Source organism: Lepisma saccharinum, chromosome 28 (assembly GCF_977018435.1).
Source record: "Lepisma saccharinum chromosome 28, izLepSacc3.1, whole genome shotgun sequence".
NCBI lineage: Eukaryota > Metazoa > Arthropoda > Insecta > Zygentoma > Lepismatidae > Lepisma > Lepisma saccharinum.
Window position 1 is genome coordinate 15,124,227 of NC_139256.1, and position 27,540 is coordinate 15,151,766.

The 27,540-nt window shown below is 38.3% G+C and overlaps 1 protein-coding gene across 2 annotated transcripts in view; it reads left to right on the plus strand.

Annotated features, from left to right (window-relative positions):
- The first annotated feature begins 208 nt into the window (after positions 1-208).
- The window catches only part of Cep164 (centrosomal protein 164), a 72,820-nt gene continuing 45,488 nt past the window's right edge, over positions 209-27,540 (plus strand). For both annotated transcript variants that reach the window (XM_083114085.1, XM_083114086.1), the window contains exons 1-8: positions 209-257; positions 5,971-6,082; positions 13,677-13,807; positions 19,136-19,278; positions 21,615-21,780; positions 23,035-23,223; positions 23,762-23,868; positions 24,864-24,978. In XM_083114085.1, coding sequence (XP_082970211.1) covers positions 6,051-6,082; positions 13,677-13,807; positions 19,136-19,278; positions 21,615-21,780; positions 23,035-23,223; positions 23,762-23,868; positions 24,864-24,978 — 883 coding nt within the window. In that variant the 5' untranslated portion in view covers positions 209-257; positions 5,971-6,050. The remainder of the gene's footprint in view (positions 258-5,970; positions 6,083-13,676; positions 13,808-19,135; positions 19,279-21,614; positions 21,781-23,034; positions 23,224-23,761; positions 23,869-24,863; positions 24,979-27,540) is intronic.

A 27,540-nucleotide genomic window follows, 5' to 3' on the forward strand; every position in this document is an offset into this window, starting at 1 on the left:
ACAAGAGGCGTTGTTTTGTCACGATACCCTCCCTCGTTGCATAAACCATAAAGAATTTGGCTTTTGCTTTCATTTAGTTGAAACTTAGGAACGTTCAAAACCCCCATTGTCCATACGTAGCAAGTTGAGTGTAGTGCTTGTCAATTATGAGCGAAGGACGTCTTTCTCCATTTTACAGCTGCTGTGTGAACCAGGATTACGCACTGTATACGTTTGCATTATATGGAAAGCCAGTGCTATCGTGTAGGACTTGTTCGGTGAGTAACTTATATACGTATTAACTGCAATGTTGCACATCGCGCTGCGACGCCAGGGGTCCCGGATTCGAATCCCGCTCGGGCATTGTTGTTTGTGAATGTCCATTCATCCATTTCATCACTCATCCCCATCTTCGCAAATTAGCCAAGAGGCAGAAAACGCGAAGTAAAATAAAATAAATCAATCAATTAACTGTAATGTTTTTCAACGTAAGTTATTTCAATGTGTGTACGCTGTGTATCATTGTATAGCATCGTTATATTTTAATTATTACTAGCGGATGTACAGGGTGTATCAGAAGTCCCTTACCACCCCTTGTAAAATCCATAGTGATGGATTTTCATGGGATTTGATATGGGCGATACAAAATAGGCCTAGGGGGACACCTTTTGGAGTATGTCACGGGGACAGCCGCCATCTTGGTTCCGCCATCTTGAATTCAACTTTTTTATTTAAAATGATAGGTGGGTCATGTGATACATGACCGTAAGCTAGAATTTTGTCAGGATGCCAAATCTGAAATCAGATTTCATGTAACTTTATTTGGTGAAAAGTTAGTGGCAACTGAAAGTGATGCTTACCTGTTACAGAATGTGCTCCACATGTTGTCCGTTTTGAGCAATGCACGTGTGCAGACGCTTCTCCCAATGTCTGTGAACACCGAGCAAGGTATCTGGTGAAATGTGCTCAAAGGCAGCCATGATACGTTGTCTCAGATGACGAAGATCACAAATTTTCACACCATACACCATAGCCTTAACGTGTCCCCAAAGGTAGAAGTCCTTTGGTGTTAGGTCTGGTGATCGGGCAGGCCATTCAACTGGCCCACGTCGACCAATCCATGCCCCAGGAAATTGTTCATCCAGGTACTGACGCACCTGGACGCCATAATGGGGAGGCGCACCATCTTGTTGAAAAACCTGGGAAATGTACCATCTTCCGGCATCAGAGCGGGCAGTATCTGTTCCTGTAGCATCCCCAGATGTCGTGCCGCATTTAAATTTCCTTGCATGAAAAAAGGACAGATTATCCGTGTTCCCCATATGCCTCGCTGCCTGCGGTCCTCCACTACGCGGTCTGTCCAAGACCGTGCCCGTCTCGAATTAGGTTAATAACTGTGCCACTGCAACATGTGACACAGGGTGACGTTCTGGTTGACGCAGGTTGAAATCGGCAGCCACTGCACGGGCACTTCTCCCACCCCACAGTTTGACGATCTGGATGCGTTCCTCAGTTGTTAACGGCATGGTTCATCACCTGCAACAAACAGGTAAACATCACTTTCAGTTGCCAATAACTTTTCACCAAATGAAGTTACATGAAATCTGATTTCAGATTTGACATCCTGACGAAATTCTAGCCTATGGTCATGTATCACCTGACCCACCTATCATTTTAAATGAAAAAGTTGAATTCAAGATGGCGGAACCAAGATGGCGGCCGTCCGCGTGACATACTCCACAAGGTGTCCCCCCTAGGCCTATTTTGTATCGCCCATATCAAATTCCATGAAAATATATCACTGCCGATTTTACAAGGGGTGGTAAGGGACTTCTGATACATTCTGTAGTTTGAAGCACCACTACCGTACATAAAAATCACGATTCTGGATTAGTGGGGGACCCCTTCCCCCATTGCCCCTCGCTTTCGTTTTCGACGCCCATGCTGGGTAATGCTCATTTCAATTCACTTCCCGAAATTGAATTTTGTTTTAATGCAGTAATACAAGTAAATGTGCTTTGGGCTCAGGCTACGGGACGCGCGCAAGTTGGAGTCTCATAGGGGAAGCTTAACAAGTTTTCTCCTGTGTATGGGACCAGTGGCCACCCACCATCCTGAGGAAATTGGGGAGCTACGAATGAGTACCGTAACCCGGTCTCGGAAACCTACAACAACGACTTGGGGGTCGTCGTGCTGACGGCACGTCTCCCTGTGATTTGTTGGATGATCTCTGAATGATGCTGGCAGTCGGTAGTTAGTCCCTGGTTCTCACATGCTGTTGCGCCACTGGTTATTATTATTATTATTGTACAAATAAAACGGATTGATTGAACGGAATTGGAAAGTGAAAATTTTGTAATCCCCACGTTGGAGACTGGGGAAAAATCGCCATAGGCTGACCAGGTCATTTATTTAAATTTCCCGACTCGGTGAAAATCTTTAATTCTACACACTACATCAAAGTATTTTCAATTCAATTTCAATTTTATGATTTATTAATAATAATAGTAATAGAATTTGTGATATGTATAATGAAATTATGATTAAATCATTCCATAGATTTTTCAATGCCATTCTTGACTTACAAGAAAACATTAGAGTCAATTCTGAAAGTACGAATATGCGATAGTTAATACATAATAACTGTATTTATACTCAAGATTATATGATTATCATTAGGTTTTTTTTATTTTACTTATAAACTGTTCTGTATGTCAATACTTATGTAATAAATACAATTTGTGATTGGATTGCATATGTATCTATTGTAATTCTGAATTTTTATAATTGCTATTCATTATTATTATGTACGCCTTCTACCTCTGTTGAAGGTAATAATATATAAATAAAATAAATAATAATAATAAAAGGCAAAATATGAGTTTCTATTGCTGAAGGGCAAGCTGTGAAATCTGCTGGCACCCTTTCCTTGTGATTGGATCATAGGCACGAGTCTTCCTCCAATCATGAAATAGTCACTCGGCCGTTGATTTAGACGTTGATCAAATCCAGGAATAATTCACCTGCCCTGAAAAGGCTGGCATTTGTCAGCATTGGGGTTACGTGACAAGCCTTGATTCCGTATTTATGCGGGTTTCAACGTTGTCAAGCCCTTCTTCTGCTCAATGCGTCTTGACCCTGAACTTTTTTTTTACATGACGTCATTTGTTACAAGCTTCCCAGATGTTACGCCGTCCAACATTGCCAACTGTATTGTAATTTGATGCTGCTCTTGGACGTACGATACAATTCTGGTCTAGTATTGATTTGATTTTTGTTATTTAGCGTCGCTTTTTTCCACTTTTGGCTAATCGCGACGATGAGAATGAGTGATATGATGAATGCCCAGGCTAGGATTCGAACCCGGTACACAAGGCGTCGCAGCGCGATGTGCTAAACTCACCTCCATGGAGGTCGGGAATTTCTCGGGAGAATATTTTCGATTTATTGAGAGATGAATTGCAATTGGGTACCAATATTGAAAGCAATACGAAAATTCTACGAGGGTCGTTCGAAAACAAGTTTCGCATAGCGAAATGATGATGAATGTGGTGGTTAGGGGGGGTGTGAATAAATCACTGGGTCGGTTGCAAAAAAATCTGGGAATATTTGGAGAGTGGAATGATGACTTTCTTGTACGTTTTCACAAAGAAAATGTCAAATGTATATTCTAGAATGAATTCTAAACAGAACTGAGTTTTTAGAACTTAGAATGTCGCGGTGTTTTTTCCAAACGAGAACAATGTTTGAAAAAGCCTTTTCTGGAACGCCAAAGGTCAATCTCATGCCGGATTAAGCTGACGCGCTCGCCCCATGACACATCTCAATCTAATCATAAATCGTCAATTAACACGAGTGATTATATAATACTGATCGCCCTTTTTACGTCTAAAGTTTAGTGATCGCCCTTTTTATGTCTAAAGTTTATCGATCACCGTGAAACGTCTATGAACTAACAAAAGAAATGCCAATAAAGAACGGGAAAATAACAGTCGCCCCATTAACATCTAAAATTAGTGATCCCGCCAGAAAGTTCTAAAACTTTGCTAAATCTTAACAGAAGATTTAAAATAGTTAATCAATCTCCTTTAGATCTAAATTCAAGTGATCGCCTCCCCCCCAAAACGCATTTAACTAAGAATAGATGGCAAATTAACAAAAGCGCAAATGTTAATTCTGAATGGCAAATAACGTCTAAATCTTCAAGCGGGAGGGGGAGGGGGAGCTAAAACTAGATGCCATTCAGCCTCGCGAAAGAAGATGCTTTGATTGGTTGATGGATCTGGTTTATTTTGCTTCGCTTTTCTGCCACTTTTGGCTAATCTCGAAGATGAGATGACGAAATCCATGGAAGAAAATTCACAAAGAGCACCCATGTCCAGGTGCTTATTCCGTCACTGACCATGACGTCACAACGAAATAGCACGCACAATAATTAGTCCAAGGATCAAATTCGGATAAGAGATTTTCGAGATTATCTGGATAAAAAAGATAAGGTTTGCCGATTTCTGAAAACTTGTCTTTTTATTGTTTTGTCGTGGGTTTCACGTTTCTTTCGTCTACTTCGTCTTCCCCTTAACCCGATGCACCGTTTTTGGCCGAGATTGCGGAAGTAGAAAGTACCCTAGGAGGCAGTTAGCGCCACTTTGGCCTCCTCCCGGGCTTAGTCCTTCGGATCGATCATGACGCTGGTTTTCGTCCAGGGATAAAGAAGAGGCTTTCTGTGCGTGGAGACGAAAATGCGGGGACTTTGAACTAAAAATTGATGTCCTTGATCTGCAACTTGGCAATGCAATCATTCGCAACGACGGCGATGAAGTTTCAATGGTTGATTTTCGGTTCAGTGATCAAAACCCCCATCGCCTCCGTGGCGGAGTGGTTAGCATAGCGCGCTACGACGCCAGGGGTCCCGGGTTCGAGGCCTCCCCTGGATATGAATGTTCTTTGCGAGTGTCCGTTCACCAATTTCATCATGCCATCACTCATCCCCATGGTCACGATTAACCAAAATTGACAGAAAACCGAAGTAAAATCAACCTTCGTTGCGATTAGTCAAAAGTAGCAGAAAAGCGAAGTAAAATAAACGAAATCAGTAAATCATCTATGGGCAGAATTCTTTTCAGGGAGAGGAAGCAAGGAACGTTTACCCCATAATATTGCTTCAAATTGAAATTATGTGTGTGACATATACGTAATTAATTTTAAGTTACCAGAGGGGTCAAAAGCCCAAGCCTCCTCGTCAATATGACTAAAATTAGCATTTAATTGCTAATTAGTCCTCCCGCGTAATTGCTAATTAGTTCTCCCGCGTAGCCAAATGGTTAACTCTCTCCTTTTTCGTGCGAGCGTCCCCGGTTCAATTCCAACGTGATGGCTCCAAAATTTCGGAATTGACATAGCATCGTGAGAACAATTAGGGAGCTAGTTGAAAAGAAGAAGTAGCAGGCTCCAGTCTTGAAGCGGCGATGGGACTCGATGTGCTGACCACACATCACCCAATGGAAAAGCTGCTTGACCAACAGTCATTTGGTCGTATGTCCCAGCTCTGAGTGTTCATAACTCTGGGAGATTTGTTTAAGAAATGTAAGGAACGGTTCCTCGTTTGTACTTTTTTAAACCCAATGTGACTGATGCTATTTATATTGATACAGTCATCACCATCAAGTGCCGCAAGCTTCAGTGATTGTCACTGGTAGTGATGCCTTCCATAGCCAGAAACTCAATCACAGGATATTGCTTAAACTGTAAGAGCAATTCCACATCCTTTTTGTATAACTGCTTCATGCACACTGAAGCAGAAGTAGGGAATAAGTTGGTTCTTGTAACGTATCATGCTGCCATCTATTGATAAGTTATAGGAGCTCGAGGCATTGCCTATAATTCATTCCTCTTAGGAATTAGTCATGTAACAACTTGTATATTTTCTTGTGAAGTTGTACTATTGTTCTCGTGCTGTCAGTGTGGTATAGATTTCAATTTTTATCATTTTAGAAATTCGAGAGTATGCAGTTAAGATTGGCATTGATCCTGAGAGCGAACCACATCTTCTACATCTGGCCTGTGATGGGTTAATGCAAGCTTTGCCCGCAGGTTGGAAACCGTGGTAAGTCAGATGTTTGTTGACAGAATAACTTCTTTGCAAGAGTAATTAGGATGAGACAGTTTAATCAGTGCTCTATTGAAATTGGCCAATATAGGCACATCAGTTTATCACGAAAATTACCGATCAAATTTATTTATAAATAGCCTGTAATTTTGTGGATATAAATATATACGAGGGTCATTCGGAAAGTAACTTCCGTTTGGGTATAAAAGAAACACCAGGACATTGTGAGATTTTTTATTATATACAACTGAAAGAGACAACTCTATAAGCTATTTTTCTACATAAGCACCGTTTCTGTTGAGACACTTATCATATCGGTGAACAAGGTTTACAATACCCATGTCAAAGAAATCTGCCAACTGTGCATTCAGCCATGCAGTAACACTGTCCTTGAGCTCCTGGCCATTGTTGAAGCGCTGTGCCCCTAGCCACTTCTTCATTTGTGGAAAGAGGTGATAATCGCTAAGGGCCAAATCTGGGCTGTAAGGAGGGTGGTCAAACAATTCCCAATAAAATGTTGGAGAAGGTTCTTGGTTCGAGCAACAGTATGCGGGCGAGCGTTATCATGCACGAAAACAATGCCAGAACTCAACATGCCACGTCTTCTGTTTTGAATTGCTCGTCCCAAAGGTTACACAGTCCACTTGGGCGTTGATTGTTGTGCCTCGTTCCAGGAACTCCACCCTTTTCTGTCCCAAAACACAGTTGCTCAAGGACAGTGTTACTGCATGGCTGAATGCACAGTTGGCAGATTTCTTTGACATGGGTATTGTAAACCTTGTTCGCCGATATGATAAGTGTCTCAACAGAAATGGTGCTTATGTAGAAAAATAGCTTTTGTTTCTTTTATACCCAAACGGAAGTTACTTTCTGAATGACCCTCGTATATTGAGATGCAAGAACTGTTATTTTTTATCATTTCATTACCTTGAGTATCTGGGATTTCTTTCATGATTTTATTTTAGTAAAATCATCAATAATATATTTAATATTTATTTATTATTTAATAATAACACATGATATTTGTCTTGTGTATCTTTATCATTGCAACTTGTTATCAGAATAAAGTGAAACAGGAAGTTTAAAAGCTAGTACGTCCCATGGGCATCTGTAGCTTGGCCTTTGTAATTAATGGGTTTCAGGTTTCATCCCAGTGGAGGCACAATATGGATTCACTTTCAACTCTAGGTCCTGTTCTGTTTATCCTATCTGTATATAAGGAGAGCTTAAAACAAATGTTCTCCTTTCTTCTTGGTGTCCCTTTGTTTGATTCCTGGTTAAAACTCACATTTGCAATATTGACTAAACATTGTCATTATTAGAGCCTGGACGTTTGGCATTTGTTGATAATGTTTTTCTTGATGTATATATGTTTTATGTTGTTGCTAATGTTTTAGAAGCTTTTTAATTCCCTTTATTTATTTATTTTTTTCATTTCCGTTTATTATGCCTATTCTTTTTGCTTTTGGTCCCTATTTTCCAGTGTTTGGAAGTAACTAGTTACAAGTAACAGTTACTTTTTATATAGAAATGTAACTGTAAATAGTTACTTTTAAAATGAAGTAGCTGTAACTATAACAGAGTTACTTTTTTTCCAATAGAAGTAACGTTTCAAGAGTTACTTTTACAGTTAGATTTAGAGTTCTTCGTGACACTTAAGTTGCTATATAAGTGTTGTAAGTTATTGGTATTTAGGACTCAAAGTGAACCAGAACCAGGGACGTCGGAACTTATTTCAGAGTGGGGGGGGGGTAAGTTTTTAAATCCACCAACATTTTTTTTCTAAACATATATATGCCTATATATTAATTAATTAATTAATTATATATATATATATATATATATATATATATTATATATTCATGTAATTTATATTGCATTTCAGATTAAATTAGAGATGCTGCTCCCATTGCCCTCTCCGCTCTATGTAATTTAATTGCACAAACAAGCAGTGATAAATAAATTAACCAGTCAATCGATACTCTTGACATATTTAATTGCATATATTCTTACTGTTAGGTAAACTGTGATAGTATGTATACATTGTGCCAATATCAGCTTCATTAAGGTCACATCACGGTCTAGAAGAGGGGCTCCTCAATATATCAAAGTTCTTAATCATTCAAGACTTTTTTTTTAAAATCATATCATTTAAATATAAAAAATTACCAATGGCTAGAACAAATTTAGAAGAACGTAATGACTGAGAATAGAAACCAACCTTTTGAGAAGCCCTTGCATCATGGGTTTGCGGGGTCCTTATAAAATATTGATTTCTGATTTCAACACGTTCATCGGAAGTGAGCTCCCTACCAAGACTGATAAAACTTTCTTAGATTCTCCATACTATTGCTTAAAGCTGAAGCACACGTAAAAACAACACATAATCCCACAGAGGATGATACTGGCTGTGGGTCCAAGCACCAGAGCCCTGATGGTAAATGTACAGTAGACTTTAGACCCACAGGCAAAAGAGCCTGCGCAGACCCTCGAGTCCTGTGAATCGTATTCCCGCATGGAGGGGAGAGGCAGAGTGAAGCTTGCTTTGACAACTGTTCAGTAAAACTGAAAAACTTTTCTCAGATAAAGAGTACATTAAGAAAGTCCTCTTTTCAACTGCGGCAGAAGATCACTTGCTTGGGATGGTTCACTTGGACAGCTCTGCTTAACTCACAAGGTTGAACAAATTTAACAAAAACATGAAGTGAATCATGTTTTTCTAGAAATCGAATTTCACACATTGACAATAGTTTTCTTTTTAATGTCTGGTACATAATTAAATGTATTTGTTTTTAGTATTACACCTGTGCATATATTATTTAAAAAAACATCAACTTTACTTACTGTACCAACACAGTTTTTTTTAAAAAAAAAAAATAGTGGGTGGTATTTTCAGAATCCACAAAAAAATTAAGGATTTTTTTTTTTTGGGGGGGGGGGGTCCGGACCCTGAACCCACAACCTGGATATGCCTTTGCAAGGGATTATTCTGAACTCAACTCCAACTGTTGGTTGACCTTCATGGCTGTTTCTGGCACGTCTTGTCCCCCAATCATTTTTGGGGTTGTGTGGTCCAATGGGTGTCAACAAACTCAGTTGCGAAGTAAAAGCTGAAGGGATCACATCGCTCTCCCGAAGCAAAGTTGCCAAGCGTACTTGTGTTTTGCCAGTTGCCCTTATATGACTGTGTGTCTGCCTGCATTCCGACCTGAAACTCAACGTGCAGAACCACGTGTGCAGTTAAACCTGCTGATTTCTGGTGTTGACCGAGAAACCCTTTCTCCCTTTACAGTACATTTGGCAACATAAGGTGAACCCAACGCTCATTTGTTTCATCCTGCGAACAACGCTCGGTACCTTGTGACTCAAAAATATCCGATCTCAGTCGAAAATAATTAAACTGATTGCTGATTCGCTGTTTCCCAGCCGCCAATTGCATTTAGTATAAGGTTGAGTGTCCCCTCACCCCTGATGTTTCCGGGGATCACAGATGCATACTATGTATAAATATCCAGAAATAGGGGTATCGCAGACGTATCCACTGACTCCCAAACTTTTTATGAGCAGAGCCAGTAACTATTTGAGCGATTGATTGCAGGATATTGCACCATACTTACGCTAAATATATTGCATAATGTACTAGTTAATTTTTATTATGAACAAAGATGAATCAGATGTGGAACGCGGGCAGTAGTTTGGGTAGCCGTGAACTGATTAATTAAACAAGGTAAGGGACATTGTAACTCATAAACATTTCATGTTGTAACACAAGTATATGTGCAATGGGGAACAAAAAATCTTGAGGTCGCAGATTCAAACCTATTAACCAGTCATCCTATCACATTTTCTAGAGTTCTCATTCCTGTAAGGTTAGTGCGATGTTACACCTTTAATAATTAATAGACAGGAACATTGCTCTCCCATTTAATTGTCGGTTTTTCAACAGTGAGAACTCCTGTAGTAAATAACCTGGTAGTGAACTTTTGTCTGTAAAAGAGAAATTTGCATATTATATGTAGGAATATGGACTACGTAAAATTAGAATCTCCACCCTCAAAATAGTCTCGCTCGTCTCCTATCACCTCCTCACTCGTATTGGGGAGTTACTCCTTTCCAATCATCATTGTGTTTAATCTAACTTTATAAATTTGTGACGTTAGGTATAACTTTTCAAAACTGTCATGAAATTTCAAGAATGTCACTTTCTACTATTGTCAATTATAATCAACTTTATGTGCTATTTCTAGCAGGATACATAGTTCCGAAGAACTGAAATTATCCCCTCTCCCTAGGAATCGAACCCTGTCCGTTTATTGATAAGACAACTGCATTAGCCACTACACTATCATCGGTAAACAGCCAGTTTTTGTAATGTTATGTTATTCTCGGAATCGTAACTAAATAATAGCAAAAAAAACAGTTTAAATATCATACAAACCATTAAAAATATTCTTAATGCTCCTTAGAACAATTTTTGTTTTCAGAATTTAAAATAGCGAAATGATTCTTGGAAAGGCAGGCAAAGAAAATATTACCCCCATCCCCCTGGCTGGCTGTAGGTGGAGGCCATACAATATACTCAGGGCCTGTAACCAAAATATTTTCAGAAGTCTGAAAAACTCTAAGATTTTTGTTCCTTAGTTTGAAGTATAGTGTTCTATACAATAGCAATTTTCTACTATCACGTAAGAGCAATAAGCAGGCAGAACAAACCAAGAAATATGTGAGGTTCTAAAGTAGTGTCTCTTTTCATGGTTAGACGTTCATTATATTTAATTTTGACGCGCTGTGGTGGATTTACATTGTTTCATGTAAATTAATATAACCACGTCTTAATTTTATAATTAAATTAATAGTACATATGAGCTATTTTTGATTGAAATGTTTGAACATGAATTTTATTTAGTACTTGTTTAAAAAATGATTTCTATAATTTTATTTTTAAGTGTGTCAATAGAATCAATGTAGTTATGAAGTCCGATTAGTTGCTTCATTGGAACAACCAGGGACATATAAACCCAAAATAAACTGTGCACAATCAATTATTTTTATCTGGCACGGGGCACCCTGAAGCACTGGGCCTCAGGAGAGTGCCCGAGTTGCCCCTCCCCGGTCAGCTCTGCACCCTGTGCCCCATCCCACCAAGAAAAGCCAGCGTGAGATGAAATGTGGTGCGATCAATATTTACATTCAGTTGTAAATTTATACGTTCAAACAGAGGCAATTTCCGCTGAACATGTAACAGATTTTTGCGCAATGGGTAAAGGATATGATAATGGTAGTCATGAATGAAGGAATCATGTATGTGCTTCATTGGAAATAGAACGCTTGTTTTTAAGCTTTTAATTTTGGCGGCTTTACCATTCCACAATAACTTCATCTTATGTAAATGATCAAGAATAATTTTATTCTACAGCTTACCTCCAAAAAGACGTCTTTTGTGCAGATTGTTCCTTCACTCTTCTCCTCCAACCACATTTTCAGCACATTTGATATGTTAATACTTAATGATACAATGCGATGGTTGACGGACTCATTGTTATTCACAAGTTTCCGATGCACCCGATAATTGACTACTGACCAACACCAAACTTCAACAGAAAAGTTCAAGACAAAGCAAGGGAAAACTCAATAATCTTCCGAAACGCCCATGTGGACAAAGCTTTTCGGACAAGGGGGTTGTGGACATGCAACAGCAGGAGGGATGCAGAGAGAGTAAGGCCAGGAATTCTTCATAGGATATTTGGTTCCTCCACAACACCTGTTTCGCGGAAATATGTTGGCTTGGATCTGTTTTGGAACTGCAGACCGTTCCTATCTGAGTGCACTGACCTCCCCCCCCCCACCCCATTCCTCCCTGGAGCATTGTTATGAGTGAGGGCATCTGTAGAAAACCTGCTGAAACAGGAAGAGGGAATTCCTAGGAGGGACAATTCACGTTTGCGCTTGCTTTGAAAAGATGTAACTGCCATTCCAGATCTGTTTAGGGATCTGTCAGTCAAGTACTTCTTTTCTTGTTCTTGCTGTTAGCGGAAACTTCATTCAGCCCATGTCCATTTAACGAATGCAAAAATATTTTCTTAAATTTTTTTCAGAACCAAAAATGAGCAGAAAAAAATAGTACAATTTTTTATGGTGCAACTGGGGGGGGGGGGGGCAAAAAGACCATCTCCCCCCCAGTTCTGATGTCCCTGACCAGAACCATTGATAAACTACTAGTTTCTGCTGCGATACAAATGACCATCCTTTGTTACATTAATTCCTGCAAACAATAGAAGAGGAAAAGAGAAAGTTGTTGAACTAAATTTGTCTCCTGTCCATGTCAGTCGGTAGGCTCTGGGTTCCAGGCTTTCAGAGTAACAGGTTTATCGCATGTTTCATCTATCCTTTGGTAGTCCTCAATTCTAAAGCGATATGCATACCTCGGAAGAGGAGTGGATTTCCCAGAGGCAGGAAGATGAGATTAGGAGGAGGATTCTTTCCTATTGCTGTTAGTTTGCTATTGTCAGTTGTGTGCTGTGAAGTGTGTCTAGTTTTTTAGTTTGTTCATCTGTGGCCTCATAATTGTCCCCCTTGTGTAAGTAGCATCCAATAGTTTTTTTATTATTATTTTTACAATTAGTAATCAATTTGTGTAATTTGGTTACAAGAAAACTTCCAGTGGAAAGTTTTACTTTTTTTAAATGAGTAACAGTAACTGAGTTACTTTCTTAAATGAGTAACAGTAACTGAGTTACTTTTTAAATGAGTAGCTGTAACTGAGTTACTTTTTAAATGAGTAACTGTAACTGAGTTACTTTTTTAAATGAGTAACAGTAACTGAGTTACTTTCTTAAATGAGTAACTGTAACTGAGTTACTTTTTAAATGAGTAACTGTAACTGAGTTATTTTTTAATTAATAACTGTAACTGAGTTACTGTCTTAAATGAGTAACTGTAACTGAGTTACTGTCTTAAATGAGTAACTGTAACTGAGTTACTTTTTAAATGAGTAACTGAGTTATTTTTTAAATGAGTAACTGTAACTGAGTTACTTTCTTAAATGAGTAACTGTAACTGAGTTACTTTCTTAAATGAGTAACTGTAACTGAGTTACTTTTTAAATGAGTAACTGTAACGGAGTTACTTTTTAAATGAGTAACTGAGTTATTTTTTTAAATGAGTAACTGTAACTGAGTTTGTTTTTTAAATGAGTAACTGTAACTGAGTTACTTTTTTAAATAAGTAACTGTAACTGAGTTACTTTTTAAATGAGTAACTGTAACTGAGTTACTTTTTTAAATAAGTAACTGTAACTGAGTTACTTTTTTAAATAAGTAACTGTAACAGTTACTTTTTTGAATGAGTACCTGTAACTAGTTATCTTTTAAAAAGTAACTTTCCAAGCACTGCTATTTTCCACATTACAAGTGCCTTTTTGTCTGCCTATTTTAACCAAAATATATGCCTGAACTTCCGGCCTCTAGTCTTTATATATGTGTGTGTTTTTATCCATGCAGTCAAACTGTGTAGGAGTAAATATTGTGTTTTCTTTGCATACTTTAATAAGATGTATATGGCAGTAATTATTATCCACATTTCTTCTAACTAGTTACGACGAAGAACTGGGAGTATGGTATTACTTCAACTTCAAGACAGGCCATTCGCAGTGGGAGCACCCGTTAGATGACATCTACCGCAACCTTGTGAAGAAGAGTCGCTCGGAAAGTGTTAGCTCTGCAGGTAAGTCCTGCCAAGATTCTGAGTAATCTTAAATCACTGTGCCTATGTCCGTTCCCATTGTTTTGTGCAATGTGTGGTTCTTCAAGAATTGAAACAAACCTGTCAATAAAGTAGAGAATACCATATCTATAGTATTGCCACCATACAAAAACCATAGAGTTTGAAACAGAAATATTGAGACACCAAGACTGTTATTTTTTTATCTTTGCTATACTGCATAAGCGCCCCTTGTGTTTTACTGTTTCAACGTTAAAATAATATATGTTCGCTAACAGTATGCTTTGAATTGGCACTGTGCATTTTTCATTTAGAAGTTCCTGTTCTGTGAAGAAATATATACTTTCTTACATTGCAGACCATAGCTTCCTTACTGTATCGGAATCCATGTTGTAAACATGCAGTATTGCCAGATCGAACTTTTGCTTATTAACGTGGATATATATGAAAATTTCCACGAGGAATCTCTTTATTTTGTGTTTATGACTTTTATTTTATATTTGGATATTCAAGTTTCTACTTTTTTTTAACTACAAATTATTTTCGTGGTTTGTAGTTGTTTTTCTCGAATTTGTATGGGAAACATAAGGCTTTTGGTTATTTAATTGTAATTTCACGGCTTTTGTTTTGTTATGTGTTTGCATGGACGTCCGCAGGATTTTTTCCAGGGAGGGGCAAGGAAGGTACTTTTTCCAGGGGGAGGGGGGGGGGGGCAACGAAGATAAATTTTCCCCAAAAATAGTGTTCTTCCTTAAAAAAAACATTTCTTAAATTTGAATTTATGGTGTTCATGCAATAATTAACACATATTATTGTGGCTCCCCCTTGCCCCCCCTTCCAGACGCCCATGTGTGTTTGGTAATAATAGTTTTTTTGTTCATTTGTTTCTTGGCCGGTTTCACTTCACTGAAGTTCGTGTAAATTGCAGTTATCCCTTATCGTACAATGCGAGGACAACCTTGCATTCGAACATCAGACTGAGGAATGCCTACATTGTTAGGTTTGGTTCTCTTAGTATAAATGCATTGTAAATGTATTATTTAGGCTAAGATAACTAAATCTAACATCCTCCCCGGTGACATCAGAACACAGGGTTGTCCTTGCATTGTATGGTAGGAAAGACCCATAAAGAGCTTGGCCCGTTGATGTGCCTCAAACTTAATACTACGTTTTTTTCACACCAATTGTTTCCTCGCATTAAATCAGGGGTCTTCAACCTGCAGGCCAGAGGTGGCCCACCGGGGCCAATGCCCCTTTGAAATATTAAGTACTTAACATAAAAACAGAATTAAGTAAATTGCAGATGGCAGCATCTTACAGTTCTCAATGCCGTAGTGTAGCTTCGTGTCCTGTGAGCATAATTGAAATTGTTAATGTGGCCCGCACTAACTAGTTGAATACTCCTGCCCTAAACCCTACATGTCCGGAATCCTTCATTCATACCCTTCCCAAAGAGGTATTATACATATTTCTATTAGAAAATGTCTATTCGACATCCTTCCCTTTATCTTTTCATTACGTTGGTTATTTTGGTTTTCCAGCATGCAACAAATACTAACCCAGGTGTATGTAAAATTGAATACTGAGTGACCATAATGTGATGTAGATGAATGTGATGCAATTTTTATGAACTTTTTCAGGACAAAGAGAAACGTAGGTGAGATATGCCACTGATTATTAACTTTAACAGGAATTTATTAATTAATGGTGATAGAATGAATCTTGATGACAATTTTGAAATACTAATTGTTCATGTAATTTGTGTGTAAGTTAGGTGAGCAATATATATTTTGAGGATTAAATATATTATTATTCACTGTGTATATATACTAGAGTGCTGCATTGAGGGCTTTTTGCTGGAACGTCTTAATTGTTTGCACAGACGACGTTAGATAGTGCATGGAATTGACAGTTTCTTCGCTTGAGTGAATAATGCTCGAACAGGCAAAACGATCAGTATACGCTTGAAGCACAGTAGTTCAACTGTAACCGTAATTTGTCTGTGGTAGTAGGTCCTCAAATATGAATCGTGAGGTGAAAGAAGCAGTGAGTGAATGTAGTCATCATCTCCATGTTAAAATTTAGTTTAATCTAACTTACCAATACAGCAACAGTTTCATAGATCGGAGACACATTAAAATCGGATATTTTGTGTTTTGCTTGGTTCGTACTTACCAATTTTGTATTGCGGAACATAGTTCAAGGTGCCATTATGCTTTTGACACGAAAACAAACTCAATTTTTCACATTCTGAGTGCTTTTTTTAATTCTTTTCTTCGCTTCCGGAACACACAATATGGCGGGCACATCTTGACTCACGTTGTGGGTATGCAGTGTTTCAACCTTCTTCACCGAAAAATACCTACTATCGTGTTTGTCACCAGTGGAAATTATATATTATGCACGGGTAGCTGACATATAGCCCGGGTAGCTGATGGATATCCCCACGAACCATACACAGATAGCCGCACAAACTCCCACGAATCATTATGCACAGTAGCTGATCGATAGCCCCACAAACCATTCACGGATAGCCCCACGAACCATTTCCGATAAGGTTAGGTTATGTGTGGTTTGATTACGTTAGGCAAGCATAGTAAAAAAAGGGTGGGTTGAAACACTGACAGGGGCTTACATCATCAAACGTACACAGCATCCAGTTGTTGTAGGGCAAGCAAATGAAAGCAATGGCAATTTTGCATCGGTGAGATATTGCTCTTGAAAAATACATGATTTCCCGGTCAAATATACTCCACGATTAAAGAAAATACCTCGACGAACGTTGTAAACCTTGCAGAAACTCATTTCCGTAAGTAGTTTCTTGTGTAAAATTGAAGAAATGTGTCTCCGATGTATGAAACTGTTACCTACCAATACATACTGATATATGAAAATGAATAGATGATTTTGGGCTGAAACTACCTGTATGCATTTTTACACATATATTCTATGATTACTGGCACATTGAAATGATATTTGATTCTAAACGTTCGAGTGTAGAGACTCGAACAAGTATGATCGAGGGAAAGTGATTCCATGCAGTACGCTATGCACATGACGCACTGATTATTTTATCTTACAGGGTTAGAAAATGGTCAGCACTGCCAATAAAATTTATTTTTTTTCATCTTAGTCTGTAATTGTTTTTCTAATTGTTGAAAATTTTCTTTGTATATGAACGCTCTTTGTGATTTTTTGTTTTTATTGTATACTAGCTAATTACCTGACGTTGCCCGGGTATTGATTTTATCCCAATCTTGTATTAGACAGGAAAATAATGAATTCTAACTATAGTGTAAAATGTTACTAATTTTAAATGTGATTAGCTTAGCAACTTCGAAAACTATGGATTCAACACTAATCTAGGTCATTTGTGGCATTTTACTTTTCACCCCCTCTCACCCCCCATGCCATTAGGTGGTGAACTCGAAGTTGAACCGCATTGAGAGTGTCACGAAAACTATAGATTCCACACTAATATCGGTAGTTTTCGCAACACAGCCTGAATGTTAGACAACCCAAAAAACACTATTGTTGTGCTGGATTGCATAGAGCCACGAATGTCTGTTTGTGTGGAATTTAATATTGGTCGTTTTGGATTATTTTTACATGTCACCCCTTCCTACCCCACCCCTAGGGGTGCCAGGGGTGTCTTACCAAAAGTATTATTTCCAGATTGCAAGTGATATGTGTACCAAGTTTAGTTGAAATTGCTCCAGGCGTTCGAGAGTTATGCCAGAACAAACATACATACACACCCACACACATACAACAATTTTTATATCTATAGATTAGGTGTGGGAGAGATGTGTGACAACTTCCCAGATGGCAGATTTTTTCAGTTCATTTAAAGAGAAGACATTCCTTGTATTATTTTTACTAACCTTAGTAATGACTGTTATTGTTGTGATGCAATAGCTAAGTGATAAAAATTATAAATGTTATCATTTAAGGGCCATGTTTTCTTCCCTGCTTCCTACTTGGATATTCTCCCCATGTTGTGTCACCTTTGTTTACAGTTCATTAATCATGATTTTTTAGTAGAAAATGAAAACCTAAATACAATTATGAAATCACTGTCTTGTATTTACAAAGATATTAGGTTTGTGTTCAGTGAAAATGCGTGTCATACCGGTTTTACTGTTAAAAATATACAGTAATTAATTTGGTCAGTTTTTCAATGTCTGGATAACGTTTTGATTAGGTACCAGTTGGAGTTTAATGCCAGTATTAACCAACACTGAGCCGGCCCCCGTGGCAGAGTGGTTAGCACATCACTCTAAGATGACAGAGGTCCCGGGTTCGAATCCCAGCCTGGGCATGGATGTTTGTGAGTGTCCATTCATCATGTCATCACTCATCCACATCTTCGCAAATTAGGCAAAAGAGGCACAAAAGGCGAAGTAAAATATAGGAAATCAATCAGTTAACTGACGCCGAGTTTTTCAATGTGATAAACCATAGGTTTGGTGCCGAACAATTGTAAGTTGACAATGGTGTGAAAAGTTAGAACTACAATAAGGCACATGTGGTTATTGTTTCATGCTAAATGCAAAGACTAACGCACGTATTCTGTGTTTCTACAAATAAATTCACGTAAGGGCAAAGCAATTACTACACAAAATGCAAAATGATATTACGTAGTTTAAATATTTTTGCATCAAATATAAACACGCTCTTATCTATTTATGTAATTATGAAAGAAATGTTGAAATTTCGCACACATCTTTGACTAACAGTCAGCAGCAGGACTCACACTTACTACATAAAACAGAACATTCACTCCAAGCTAATGCTTTATCCACTACACCAAGTTTCATCTTGAAAAGCTTACTTCACGATAGGACACGTGTTGCCAGTACGAGTTCAGGAGCAGTCTAGTGACTATTGTACTACGTAAAATAAGTTTATATCTATCAGGTGAAGGAAACTTACTTTTCCATCAACGTAACTTTTTTGACTGAGAAATTGTCTCATGGAGATCAATCTTCCAATGAAGCAACCATATTTGTTTGCACCTACCAGTTAACCTTGGTGACCACCAGATAAAGCATGTATCAAGTGCATGAAAATTACAGTTAACCTCTACTTACTTGTCAACCCGGACTTTTTTTGCACACTGAAAAACTGGTCCTAAGGCAGTAATTTTCACCATTTGACTGGTTTCCATCCCTAAAACAGGTAATGTTCCACAAACTTCACAGTGGCATCATCAGACCTAAAGGAGGGTCTGAACTTGCAGATTGTGTAGCCTGTCAGACAGATATTTCTTGAGTGTATATAGTTGCATGTGCTTAGTATTCTCTAAAACCGTTCACTCTATTCTGACAGGTGATGAGGATTCTAAAACTTCTGCCAGAGAAGATCTGAAGAGTTTTGAAGAGCCTGTGTCGTCTGAGATGTTTCCCAAAACTCTGGATCCTCTACATTCCGGTTTAAGCACTCTTCAGCCGAGACGAACTGGTGTGCAGTTGGTAAGGGCACTACTCTTCTTAACATGTTTCTGATTTTAATTATTGCATATTTTGATTTTATGTTAACCTGTGCAGAAAATATATTATTGTTCTCGCTTGGCAAATGATCTGTTAGTGAAGCTGAAATATTACTGCTCAAAACTTTTGTTTTATTGAAATTGAAGTTAGTATTTGCAGGACTGAGCCGATGCCAATCTAGTTCTGATACTCATACTGCTCCCCACATATACTGTTGCCTGTACTTAAATTAAAACAATTGAAAGTAGTTCAGAATATTTAAAAAATGTATATATTGTTTTGATTAGATCTATAACATATCAATCTTCCAGAGTTTTGTGTTAAAATATTTGTAATAACATGCGATATAATTGTTTAATAATAATTTCCATTTCTTCCTACAAACCGTTCCACGGTAGCTCAGTCGTTAGGGCATCTGATTACCATGCGAGAGACCTGGGTTCGATCCTCGGCAGGGGAGAACCAGAATTTTTTCCACCTGTTAAAGCTGTTCCGGTGCCCACCCATCATCGTATAAAGTGGGTACCTGGAGGAAACTCCCCGGGGCTAAAGGTGGCCAGGGGCATGGTGCTGATCACATCACCCCCATCTTCAGCCGTGATCAAGAAAGTGTGGGACCCTAACTCCACACCCCCTCTTTGCCTTAATGGCGGGTGCAAAAGCACAGGGGGCACTTTGCTTTACTTTTTTATATCTACCCACAAAAATGTTAGCAAATTAATGCATCTCCCCGATAACGCAGTGGTAACATTGATTGATTGATTGATTTGTATATGATGGGCCCTTCAGCACATAGGCTCTTTTGGCCCGTCACGTTCTATGGGAATAAACCCTTAACTAAAACAAAAACAAGGGCAAGTCCAAAAACAAAAGGTGTCTTAAAAGTTCCTTAATCAATTTTTAAAACTAATTCATTCATTCACAACTTAACAAGAAATAAAACTTTACTGTCTACAATGACTAAAGTATCCTTATGTAGGTTAAAAGCTGAGGTTGGAAAGGTCACTCAGCACACACAGGGACAAAACGCAGGACAGCACACACACACGGTCCTATGAAGATTGTACTGGCCGTAGGTCCAGACGCCAGAGCCTCGTTTGCCTGCAAGAAGCATTTACCAGGGTGGACTGCGTACAAATGAGGGTGACTTTTGGGTACCTTACCAGAGGGCCACCCCTTACACCCCCTCAGTGGTAACGTTGTTGCCTTGTAATCAGAGGGTGTCGGGTTTGATTTTCCAGTGGATGCACATGTTGGTTTCGATCCTACTTTAAAGTGCAGGTCCAGTCCCGATTAGCCTTACTGTGCATAAAGTAGACTTAAAACCCCCAAATCATTCAATCACTAAATCAAATTAATTAAAATTGTGCGTAACTTCCAGGATATTTATGCTCCGTGAAAGTATCATGCAACATTTTTGCAGACCCTGCAAGATTTCTGGACTCATGAAAAGTGCCGGCTAGTATCAGTAATTAAATTTTAACTGGCACTTTGCAATATCAATACAGTGGTATAGTGGTAATAACAATTAGTGTGCACCATAAATATGATTGTGCACAATTTTAAAATCAATTAACATGTCAGGTTTGATCTTTCACATCAAATGTTTTCTTTGTAATGATCATTATGGTCAGAGGGTCATTATACGAATGTGCAGTTTAGTTCTCAAGAAAGATAGACAATGCTACGTACGTGAAGTTTTGTGTTTCCGCGCACCTGACGACGGAAAGCAGAAAGCACAGCAGACAACTCAAGCCAATAAACACTAACCAGCACCACCATATGGGAGAAAATGCAACTACCGCCACCTGGAAACAAACAAGGAAGTGACACGCTACCTTCTCCACTCCAGATGCCGTACCCTTAGTGAATGAAGGTAGTGAGCCTGAGCCTTCGAAATTAATCGGACAAAACTATCCTATTCTGCAACGCTGAAACATGTAATTTCAAGTACATAATACCTAAACCACGTTTACCGCACCCATCATGGACAATAACTACTGTTGTATTTCTTTTTAATGTATTTGCCTTTCTAAATTTACTAATTAGTCTAAAGTTTATTTTCAGTGATGGGAAATATCTTTACTATGAATATTTTTTAAAAATATGAGAAAAGGATTATGCGCACCATAAGAATTCAGCCTTTAAATATTTGGAAATTTATTCTGAAGTCTTGGGTGAACTCCTATCTTGTGACTATATTAGTCATCCTGGAGCACAGAATATGCATGTTCTTCTATCCAAGATCTGACCCACCTTACAAAAATTCCTGCCATTTCTGTGGATTGAGTAGTGTATATAATGGGTTGTCATTTCAGGCTCCATTACGGAATGTACCCAAGCCAGTGCCAAGCGTAACCCCTGTGGTCATTGAAGAGCCAGCATCACCACTCCAGACGTCCAAGTCTGAAGAGAAGAAGGACAAGTTTCACAATTCAAAGGAGAAGCATCCTCGTGCTCACAGAGAGGAGTTAACTCTAACTGGTGAGTTGAAGTTTTCTAACTCTTAACTGGTGAGTTGAAGTTTTCTCTTGAAATCTATCAGATTATCTATTGTGTTCAAAATTGATGCAGGAAAATTTGAAATATGGATTTCGTGGCCATCCCAATTTAGCATAACTTCATATTTCTTCATCATCTTCATCTTCTATTAACCTGTTATCTATCCACTGCAGAGCCTCCACGATGGCATAGTGGTACAGTCATCACCTTGTAATCAAGTGGTTCCACGTTCGATACCCTGTGGAGGCACGTATTGTTTTGGGTCCCACTTTCAACTGTAGATCCAGTGGTGATTAGCTTTTACGTATGTGCAAGAAGTGGTATTGACAACAAGACTCACTCCATCCACTGCAAAAATAAAATTAAGTCTCGCCTGAATCTTTGGACAACACCAGTGAAGTCGTTTTTGTAATTTTCCTTTCCTTGGAAAAACCACTATAATTGGTTGTTGTCTAGACAACAGTGAAAGTAAAATACACAAAGATGCACATGAATGCTCTAGAAGGAATTCTAAGTAGATGTAATTTTCAGATTCTGAAATGTCATAACAGTTTCTTTGAAAGGAGATAAAAATTCGAAAATGACTTCGTTGGTGTCAGCCAAAGATCCAGTCAACCCTTAATGTAAACAAAACCATGTAATATGTAGACATTTCAGTGTGCAGATGTAAAAAATTAGTGTGTTCAATTCAAATTGCACTTTTTGAAAACCTTTCGTTTTAGCTGTATATTGAAGACGTATGTTATTACTTTGAGACGTGTTGTACTGGGCGATCACTTTATCTTTACACGACAAAAAAGTGGCCAGGATCGCTACTTACTCCTCTCATAAGAACAATTCATTACTGCTTGGATATTTCAGAAGTAATTGGTTAATTCTAAATTTCAAGAGGGATAGAATGAGAACCTTTTTCAACTTGAAAACTGACCATCAGCATAACACTTACATTAATCGGTTGTATTTTGTTATTTTTAGGTGACTCAGGTGAGGTGATTGCTTAATTTTGCATGTCAAGAAATTATGAAGGATATCATCTTTTTTAGACATCCATCATTTACTCCTAACCTAATTCTTGAGAGATCTGTAAGAAGAACTGTGCATAAATGTTTACTATAAAATATTTGTTTTCTTTTTGTGTAACAATTGTTAAACCCGTAGTTTTAATTGAAATTTATGTAGCTCATATAGTAGCCACCATGAATGTCCCCAATATAATTGAAATGTTCTGTACTACAGGGGGAGGAGCATCCTTTCTGAAGAAGCAGCCATCGGACACATCCTTGACAGAAGAGAGTCCGAGTGGAGCAGGCGATGGACCTCCTAAAGTGGAGATCGTCTCCAGCAGTGACGAGCCTCCTCCGAAGGGCATTCTTAGGGACAGATCACCCATGAAACTGTGGGATGTGGATCCACGGGAAATGTCATGTATGTATTGTACACGTACAGCTTATATTATGGACATGATGAAGACAATTTCCAATATATTGGCTAAAATTATTCATTTGAAAGTTCCGATATTAAAGTCATTTGTGATACTCTGTGTCCTATCTTTGAAAGGTTGATGAAAGTTTGCATATTGTTCTATTTCCGTGTTATGTGCCTAGATCTCCGGCACTTCATTCCTGTCTTATACATATATATAAATAATTTGCTTCTGTTAGAAATTATCTGTGGTACGAGGAGGTACATAGCACTGCTTTTAGAGCATTTATATTCAGAATACAGGAAATACAATTGTAATTGTTAAATAATGGTGTATTGATGAATACATCGGAATCAGTAAATTTTCTGTTTTGTCCCGTCACTAAGTGATATTATTATTATTTGCAGAAGAATAAAATTTTATTGGTCTTTTATTATGGTATGTTTCTTTTATGAGAGTAAGAAATACTGATATCAGTCAAAATTTCATACCTGTCCATATTCGGTCTACATAAATATAATTTTGTTGTTTTAATTTCAGCTGAGGAGAAACAGTTATGGAGGAAACAGGAATTGGAAGAAGAAAGAAAAAGTGTCAGATTTAATCTGGAAGATGGGCTCGAAATTAAGTTTCAAGTTTCAGATGAGGTAATTTGGAATAACTTGCACATTAGTTATATACCATAAGTGATTCACAAGATACCTACATTACAAATATATAGCTTCATAATTCACACTCTCATCTTGATATAGTATTGTGTTTTAGTTAATTTGTGTTCCTTTTGTTTCTCACTGTAAGTACAGTCAAATGAAACATGAACAGGTGCTGTAAAGCTGGAACAGTGTCAACAAGTGCACCATCATGGTGCCATTCCAGAGTTCATTGTTTTTTTTTTGTTTTTTTTGACAGAATATTGCACCAGTTATGCAATGACCTTGATGTGTGCAGATGAATGGAAGCGTGTAAAGCAAATAAGAGCAACTGAAGGATTTATACCACCATAGTACTTTTTTTCTGGTGGTATGCTGTACCGTCCCCTTTTTTTATAAGTTATAATTTCTGAACATCATACTACAATATTTTGAGAAGTTTTTGTGTTGGATATAAAAACAACCTATTTGAAGAGTACCAGAATGGCAGTGTTATATTTCTGCCTAGTCACGTTGAAAATTGGTAGATACTTCTTGCAGGTGGGATAATAATGTACAAGGAAAGTAGTGTAGCCATCTTACTGAATAGATTTCCAGAATATTGGTTCTATCATCAGCCCTATCAATTCTGGATGCACAAAATTTGCAGGGAAGCATGACAAAAGGTTACCCCCTGGAGGAAATGTAATTCCCACCCCCCCCCCCCCAATTTTGAAAAGAAACTGGAAAATATGCACATGAAGAAAATTGTAATTTTTGGGTAATTTTGAGAATTGGGGGTCTCCCACTGCACCCCCAATTGTCACACCCTGGGAAAAAAAAAAGCCATCCTGAAAGACTGAAAACATCAGTTAGCATATTTTGTGTACCTCACAGACTTATCCAAACTTAAAATATATATATATATTTTGTGGAAATATGATTCTGTGCTTTTACTAAACAACTGGGGCATTTGTGGAGCAATAATTGTAGCTCGTATATTTTCTTTCTAGGAAGAAAATGAGGAGGAGGTGGAAGAAGAGGAAAATGAGAAACCAGAAGATGAAGACTGGAATTCTGAAGAAGAAGATCCAGAAGAAGAAAAGTTCATTTCTTCTTCACATTCAGGCATGTTTTACAATATTTTTTTGGTATTTTTGTATCCATTTCTGAATGTTCACCATGATCTTCTTGTGTACCAGAAGATTATAGTAAATTTTAAACTGGAAATTTGACAAAGTTAAAAATTTAATGTTATATGTGTGATGGAAATTCATTAAATAACAGGAATTTTATTGTAAAATAGGTGGAAGAGTATGCACAATCGGAAATCTTATTTCAGGACACTGTGGCCATACAGGCTATCTCTTTCTGCCCTGGGCCGCTTGGTTGATGCCGAACAAAAGGCAGGTGGAGACTAATGTCCAGGGTTTGATGCCTGGCCGTACCTGCACAGTACACATAAACAAATAGAAAATATTATTGAAATGATGGCAAAGGAGGGGGTTGTAAGTGAAATTATATCAAAAGGATAACTTCGTTGATATGCTATAATATTGTTAAGGGGTGTTTACATCATGAATTTCTACACATGGTTGTGTGTTTTCATATCATCATGTCCACCAGTCGCATTCGCTATTTGTCGCACTTACTCTTGCATCCTGTCCACTAATATGTCTGTTAAGGTCCTTTGGAAATCTGGTTCACGAATGTCGTCTCCTTCAGGCACACTCACAAGAAGGCCGTGATACTGACCACATCGTTGGGGAACTCCGGTGACGGTTCTCGTTCACTTGCTGGCCACGCGACGTAATGTCTGGCTTCTTCCTGGAGGGTGAAACACTGACAATTGGTGCCGGTTTCCGCTCATCTGTCAGCTTACTTCACTCCGTCACGTTTCCAGAACCCTGGAAATGCATTCTTTCCAATTCCAAAATTCTTTCCAATCATATTCCCTAATAGTGCTGGTAAATATGCATTGCAGGTTGCGGCACAAATCTCGGGTGAGTTTCTTTGTCCTTTTCTTCACGGTGAGCTGTTCGCGCACTGCTCGTAGGACACTATGGTTTTGTAGAACTTTTTAACACTGACTTTTCATAACTTCTTAACGCATACTGCTCGTGGAAACACCCTTCCTTCTCGTCTAACTTCTCGGCACTGATTTTTTTTTTACTGTCTCTTAAAATTCACATTTTAGTTTTGATTTGAAAAGGTTCAGTTTCTATTGGCTGATGGGGTGTAAGGGGTGATTTTCCACGTAGTACACCCAACTGTCAACCTCACTTCCACGTTAGTACACCCTGGACTGCGTTTTGCAGACGAACGAGGCTCTGGCGACTGGCACTCTGGCCAGTATAATTTTGTGTGTGTTCTGTTTTTTTGTCCTTGTGTGTGCTGAGGGCCCTTTACAGCCTCAGCTTTTAACGGAAGTCAGAACATTTTAAGTTTTTAAGATTTTACTTATGCAACGTTCGAGTTGTTCTTTGTAAAGATAAGGGGCTGGACCCCGTATAATGTGACGGGTGCAAAATAGCCTTAGTGCTGACGCACCCACAATTTTAAATTCAAATTCCTCAAATTCCTCTATTGGCTGATGTGGAGGAGGGGTTGGCTGCAGGGAAGAACGGAAAAATTAGGACGTTGGGAGGACAAAGGACAAGGGGTTTCTGGGAGAGAAAGTGAACAAATATAGCCATTCTCTTTTGTGAGCTCACAAAAGCAGGCAAGGCAAATGACCTTCGCTGAAACTGACGAGGATTGATTGATTTAGTTTATTTTACTTCACGTTTTGTGCCTCTTGGCTAATTTGCGAAGATGGGGATGAGTGATGAAATGATGAATGGAGATTCACAAACAACCAAGCCCGAGCAGGATTCGAACCCGGGACTCTTGACGTCGCAAGGCGATGTGCTAACCACTCGGTCACAGGGTCCGGCTAACGAGGACTTGGAGACGTGCTGATGTTTGATACAGTAAAATAAACGTAGAAGAAAATTATATATATATATATATTGTTATTAATGTGCCCGTATGGAAATACGGGTTCAACACACAATGGCTCTTTAGCAAAAATCGTATGTAGGGGTCATTATGATCGAGCTGTAGCTCGTATAACATGGCCTGGACTTTTGAAAGATCATTTGCAAGACAGAAGTTTGCAGATGACAATAGGGTAATGGAAGCGGTGCAAAGTTGGCTAAAAACTACACCAAAGAGCTTTTTCTCTGGAGGGTATCCACAACCTTGTGAGCAGGTGGACCTAGTGTGTTGCGAAGCAGGGCAAACATGTTGAAAAATTAGACACAAACCATTTCTGTAAGTACTATTGTAAAAAAGGTATTAATAAAATTCGTGTTATTTAACGACTTTCCTTGCACAGTAGCAGTTGGTGCCATTTTTGCAATACACCATCACTTTCTAATCAAAGGGATCCAGATGCAATCCCCAGTGGAAGCACATAGTGATTCAGATATCACTTTGAAATCTTGTCCAATCCTTAATTAGCCTACCTGAGTACAAAGAGTACTGACTGACTAAGGAGGAGTTATTTATGAAAATAGAAATAAAGTTGTGTAGTCCAGTCCCAATTAGTTTACCTGAGCATAAAAAGGACTTAAAATATTTACACAGAAAGAATAAATGTGTGATAGTTTTACACAGAAATATAACTTCAAAACCAGATTTGTTACA